Source organism: Amia ocellicauda, chromosome 8, assembly GCF_036373705.1.
Source record: "Amia ocellicauda isolate fAmiCal2 chromosome 8, fAmiCal2.hap1, whole genome shotgun sequence".
Classification (NCBI taxonomy): Eukaryota; Metazoa; Chordata; class Actinopteri; order Amiiformes; family Amiidae; genus Amia; species Amia ocellicauda.
In genome coordinates this window covers 27,391,562-27,398,172 of record NC_089857.1, presented here as the reverse complement: position 1 = coordinate 27,398,172, position 6,611 = coordinate 27,391,562, and the positions used below count along the sequence as shown (strand labels likewise).

Below are 6,611 nucleotides of genomic sequence, written 5' to 3'. Positions count from 1 at the left end.
ACATTTCCCGCTGAGATTCTTCCCATGCAAATTTTCCACCGGGCACTTATACATCCCCCATATTCTGGGGAAATTCCCCCTACTTGGACACACTGCTGAAGGCATGCTAGAAAAGCTTCGTGGCGAAACAGCGACTCCTACTGGGTGGTTCTAGTCATGTTTAAGAACATTTTCACTCATTAGTGGAGCATGGAAGAGAAAGATGTCACTTTCATTACCCTCATTATTTTAAAACTCTTTATAGGTGTTCTCGAATAAAAACATCAATAAACAATCATTGTTGGATATAACAGTAAATTAAATGAATAGCTAAGGATCAGTAATAATGTATAATGCTTAAAAACACCAGCATAATAAAACAGGATTGAATATTGGTAGAATATATTAAAGAAGAGGAATGTGTTATACAAATATTTCTTTTTGTATTACAAATGAATGTCTAAGGGTTTACAGAGCAATTACTGTTTTTCAGATTGGGAAAATCTAGTAAAAAAATAAATAAATTAAAGGTGTCGACCTGTACATTTAAAGATATAAATCATATACACAATATTTCACATTTTTTTTAAATCACACTCTAAATGTCCTAGGCATTATTCTACTGTCCTAAAACGTTTTCTTTCTAAGATACTTATAACGTACTACTGATTTAAAATAGTATTAATAGCTTCTGAAGTGTCAGTACTATACCAGATCATAATTTGAAACACTCACATAAATTGTTACAGTTTGGACGCATGGGGGTACGACCTTTTGTAAGCGTTGATCTATCAGATTATACAAAGCTCCATTCAGACTGTGTTACACATGCTATTTTTAATTTAAAATAAACCTTAAAAAAATATACAATACCATAGGATATAAAAATCTAGCCATAAAGCAGATTGTTTAATATTCATTTGGTTGAAATTGCCAGTTTACAAAAAAATGATATGTATTCAAATAAAAATCCCAAGACAACACATAGGATTATTATTTTTTTATTACTGATAATAGAAAATATTAAGAAAAATAAATTTCATTTTAGAAATTCAAAGATGAGTACAATATGTAAAAATGTTAATATGCATTGCTTATAAAAAATGTTAAGCAGTTGGAAAACATTTAAGCACATAGTAAATACATTTTCAAACTACATTAATAGGAAATGTACTATTTGCATTATCTATGATTATTTCAGCTTTTTAAATTCCAGCATGAAAATTAGTATAATTTTGAATGCTTAGTTTTCAAAGCCCAGAACAAAAAGTTCAGGCCTTGGCAGAGCCTGCCCTCTCCTGGTCACTCAGTTTCTCTGCACTGCTGCCCTCTGCCTCTGAGCTCTGGGACATCGGGGTCTTCACAGCAGGGCTGCTGTCGATGGGCAGGTCTCTCTCCACCTCCCTGGGCAGCGCCACCCTGGCAGCCTGTATCTGCAGCTGCCCGTCAGACAGAGAGCAGGTCACGGCGTCGGGCTTCACATCCTCAGGCAGCTCAAACTCCTGTCTGAACTCCTGGCATTTATAAGAGTAGGAGCCTTTCCCATCCTCCTGCCTCTTCTCCTGCTTCCCGCTCACCCGCAGCTTCCTGCCCACCTGCTTGACAGACAGCTCCTCTGGGGAGAAGTCCTTAGTGTCCAGTGTCACAGCAAAGCGCTCTCCCTCCTTCTCTATCTTGTAGGAAACGGGATTGACAGCCAGTGAAGCTGGACCTTGGTCAGCACCCTCCATCTCCCGAAAGATCCTTTCATGAAGCTGTCCCATGATGTTCAGGCTGCTCCTCATCTCCTGCATATGTTTCAGCATTTCCTGTTCCAGCTGAATGTGGAAGGGTCTGGTCTCTGGCCAGAGGCTGCGTACCGGCCAGTGGAAATCCATCAATGGGCTGAAGGCAGGCTGGAATACACGGGAGCACAGCATCTTCAGTGAATGTCCAGACAGTCTGGTCTCTTCTTGCTCTGGGATTGCAGTTGTCAGTGTCTGCTCTGAGTATTTATCCCTCAGCAGTCAGTGCTCCCAGCTTTTATATCCTCCCACTGGGTGTTCCAGAGGCATCTTGAACATTCCTCTCAGTGCCAGCGCTCTCTAGTGTGTGTCAGGCTGGAGGGAAGTGATGACGTCAGCTGAGTCATGTTCTAAAACAGGAAGCACAGAGAACTGTTGGGTGACTGTGAAATGCTTCTGGCATGCAAACACACTCTATTTACAGTGAATGGAATAAATTGACAATTACTGTATAACTTAAGAATACATACAATCTTAAGATAATTATTTTAAAGGATTATTTTTTGTGTGAGAGATACAGCTTTTTATGTGTTTATTTGTGGAATATTTTGAGAAAACATATTTGACTACCCGCGACCCTCACCAGAATATGCGGTTTTCGAAGCTGGATGGATGGATGGATATTTGACTACATAGTCTATGGAAAAGCAAGAATTTTTTATTCAACATTATTTCAATAGAAACGTGCAATATGTTCTACCCAGATAAAGACACAGATCACAAAATATAATTTTCATGAAAAATATTAAAGAAATAAAATACAAGTATGCCAATGAACTTAATTGCTCAACTCATAACGTAATGTTATGATATAGTCAAAAAGCTCAGATCAGTTTTCTACCTTCCATTTTATTTTTATTAAGTATTGTAAAAAATTAACCGAGACAAGCTAATACATGTATAGTTAGTTTGTCTATTTACATCTAGAGTATATTTAGATATTTTTCAATGTAAATAGAATTTTCTACCTTCTTATTCTTTCTATTGTCTTTCTAATTAACTGCCTTTTCCCTTTAATTTGGTGAGTGTAATCATGAAACATTGCTTTCCATGTGTAACAAACACTTACAAAACCATATCTTACAAAAAGGTTTAAAATCACTTTTAATTAGGGGTTTGCATGCTTTGAATGAAGTTACACAGTATCATTGGATAGGTTTTCCATCCACTGTAAATAGAGAAAGCTGTGTCTCACACATGAAATCCTTTAAAATAAGTATCTTAACGTTGTGTGTATTTTTAAGTTATACAGTAATGGACAATTTCTTCCATTCACTGTAAATAGAGTGTGTTTGCATGCCAGAAGCATTTCACAGTCACCCAACAATTCTCTGTGCTTCCTGTTTTAGAACATGACTCCCCACTCTTCAGAATGTACCTGGGACCAGGGGCGGTCTGGGACCAAAAAACAGACCAAAAATGCTTCTGCCTATGCCTGGGACTGATTGTATTTACTGTACATTGTAATGCTTTGAAAAGTTTTCTTATGAAAAGGGTAATTCTCCCTGTGTAAGGGTATCTGCTAATAAATAAATACATGCCTTAATAATAATAATAAAAATAACTATTAATAGATTAAAAATATTTTAAACAAAAAGCATACTTTTAAGAAATGTGTGTACATTACATTCTTCTTGTGCATGTATCAAAGCAATGCATTAACACAAGACAATTCCTCAGGTCACTGTATATAAAACAAGTGTGTGCAGGAGCATTTCACAGTCACCCAACAGTTCTCTGTGCTTCCTGTTTTAGAACATGACTCAGCTGACGTCATCACTTCCCTCCAGCCTGACACACACTAGAGAGCGCTGGCACTGAGAGGAATGTTCAAGATGCCTCTGGAACACCCAGTGGGAGGATATAAAAGCTGGGAGCACTGACTGCTGAGGGATAAATACTCAGAGCAGACACTGACAACTGCAATCCCAGAGCAAGAAGAGACCAGACTGTCTGGACATTCACTGAAGATGCTGTGCTCCCGTGTATTCCAGCCTGCCTTCAGCCCATTGATGGATTTCCACTGGCCGGTACGCAGCCTCTGGCCAGAGACCAGACCCTTCCACATTCAGCTGGAACAGGAAATGCTGAAACATATGCAGGAGATGAGGAGCAGCCTGAACATCATGGGACAGCTTCATGAAAGGATCTTTCGGGAGATGGAGGGTGCTGACCAAGGTCCAGCTTCACTGGCTGTCAATCCCGTTTCCTACAAGATAGAGAAGGAGGGAGAGCGCTTTGCTGTGACACTGGACACTAAGGACTTCTCCCCAGAGGAGCTGTCTGTCAAGCAGGTGGGCAGGAAGCTGCGGGTGAGCGGGAAGCAGGAGAAGAGGCAGGAGGATGGGAAAGGCTCCTACTCTTATAAATGCCAGGAGTTCAGACAGGAGTTTGAGCTGCCTGAGGATGTGAAGCCCGACGCCGTGACCTGCTCTCTGTCTGACGGGCAGCTGCAGATACAGGCTGCCAGGGTGGCGCTGCCCAGGGAGGTGGAGAGAGACCTGCCCATCGACAGCAGCCCTGCTGTGAAGACCCCGATGTCCCAGAGCTCAGAGGCAGAGGGCAGCAGTGCAGAAAAACTGAGTGACCAGGAGAGGGCAGGCTCTGCCAAGGCCTGAACTTTTTGTTCTGGGCTTTGAAAACTAAGCATTCAAAATTATACTAATTTTCATGCTGGAATTTAAAAAGCTGAAATAATCATAGATAATGCAAATAATCAGTTTCCTATAAATGTCTCTTCAATATTTTCAATATTATTTTCAAAGGACGGAACTTATCACTGAACATCATTGAACATCAAGAATATGTAACCAAACATAGACAGTGCAGATTGAATATTGCCAACAAATGTAATATAAAAATGTTTACTTAAAGATGTTTTGTAATAAAAATTGAATGTTTAATTTATATTGTTTCTCTCTGACTTTCCAGAATTAAAAGACAGTGTTTGTTATATGTACATGTACCAAATAAAAAATATTTTTTGTACAGTTTTGGTGTCATTGATGTTTTTATATGTGCTTTAAAATGAAGAAAAAAATGTACAAAGGCGTTCTATTTATTTTTATTTTTAAATGTGTCTACCTTGTATGAAAGTAAAGCATTGACATAAGACAATGCCTCCAGTCACTGTAAACCAAATACCACAAGTATTCTTTAATTAGTCTTAAACTAATACAGCCCTACAGAACTTCTATTGTTCAAAACTTCATGACGTGGACAGAAGTAGAGTAGTTTCATAAAGGATTTATTTCCAGAGCAGTGACCTGTGATCAACTTACTCTGAAACAATTACACTTTCAATTCTTTAATACAAAACATTTTGAATATAAATTGTATGTAAGCGTCACATGTTAGATTTAATCTCATTTCGTATTATTTGAATGTTTGTTTTCTGTGAAAATGTGCCTTTAATGTTGGTGAGAGAAAATATGAGGGTTAAACCTTCAAACCTTGGCCTTTGATTTGTTTTTGTTTTTCATGATTTCACACTCTTGATTTGTTTGGTTCTCAAAAAGTAAGACCCATTATAATATAAACACTGCACAGTTCCCTATCCTTTGTACAGTCATACTGAAAAATCTATAGAGCACTGTAAATATTAAAATGAAAGCACTGCAAAGTTAATGAAGCACTTCACCAACATGGGTAAAAAGCAGTACTTTAGATTGTCCTGGCACTGATCTCTGTTACTGTGCTGACATATCTTGATTGATGAGGTGGTTGTCTTGGTTCAGTAATAGCATTGTAAGATTTCAACCACTATAGCCATTTTTGATGTGCACCACAGATCATGACCCAAAATAAACATTTGCTTTTTATTTGTACTCCACAATATTGATTTGAGTCAATAAATACTGTTACTTTAAAAGGGAGCACAGAAGAGCAATGGCAGCAGGTAGACCTGTCCATATTCCGAATGAATGGGATGCTTTCCTTTTTTTTCTTTTTGTTGACAAAACATGAATAATTCAATAAACCGCCTTTTCCTGCACAGAGGTAGAAAATCAAGTTGTGCTGCTATGATATATAATTGACAAAAATAAAAATACGTACACTACCGGTCAAAAGTTTTAGAACACCACAGTGTACATTTCAGAGTTATATACTGTGTTACTACACCCTCTTAAGCATTATTTGGCAGTGTATCACGCAGCTCCTGTGCATAGAAGTTACACTGTATTCCTACAATGCACACATCATTTGAACGGTCACAGATCACTCAGATTCGTTCAGATTTCTTTACAAATAGGCTTGTTTTGTTCAGAACAACCTAACAATGAATCCAGTATATATTATTTGATATTATATCAAACACAGAGAAGTTCAGATCCAATTATGTAAAATCATTGTGTATTAGTACACTGAGAGTTTTCCATCTTGACATTTTGAGTTCTCTAAGGGTGTGTGTTGCATCTACCAAAACGTGGATGATCTTGTTTTGATCAGTAGACTGTCTGGTTCCAGAGTATGTCATAATTGTCAATATTTTCTGAGATTTTAAATTCCTGCTCAGACTAAGTATCCCCCCACCCCCCATTTCAGAATGCGGGGGGGAGGGGGGGCGTCGTAATGCGGTGGGGGTATAAAAAACTATTTTTTCACATCAGAGAATGCTTCACATCGTTATACCAAACATACCAAACACTTGGCAAATATCACAGGATTTGGTGCCCTTTTAAGGCTACCAGAGGGGTTTGTCAGCTTAAGGGGTTACATTTTGTCAAATAAAATTATTCCATGATTTCTTTTTTATCTCCAATTGTTTATTTGTTTTGTTTTATTGAGTACATTGAGACATTAAACTGCATACATTTCAATAACAATTGGAAACATGGAGGTGTTCTA

At 38.0% G+C, this 6,611-nt stretch overlaps 2 protein-coding genes across 2 annotated transcripts; one reads left to right on the top strand and one right to left on the bottom strand.

The window, feature by feature from the left end:
• Positions 1 to 1,014: 1,014 nt before the first annotated feature.
• Positions 1,015 to 2,057, bottom strand: LOC136754762 (heat shock protein beta-11). The gene has a single exon (XM_066710879.1). The coding sequence runs from the start codon at positions 1,896 to 1,898 to the stop codon at positions 1,251 to 1,253; it is 648 nt and encodes a 215-aa protein (XP_066566976.1). The 5' UTR covers positions 1,899 to 2,057; the 3' UTR covers positions 1,015 to 1,250.
• Positions 2,058 to 3,565: 1,508 nt separating this feature from the next.
• LOC136754763 (heat shock protein beta-11-like) lies at positions 3,566 to 4,753 on the top strand. The gene has a single exon (XM_066710881.1). The coding sequence runs from the start codon at positions 3,734 to 3,736 to the stop codon at positions 4,379 to 4,381; it is 648 nt and encodes a 215-aa protein (XP_066566978.1). The 5' UTR covers positions 3,566 to 3,733; the 3' UTR covers positions 4,382 to 4,753.
• Positions 4,754 to 6,611: the final 1,858 nt, after the last annotated feature.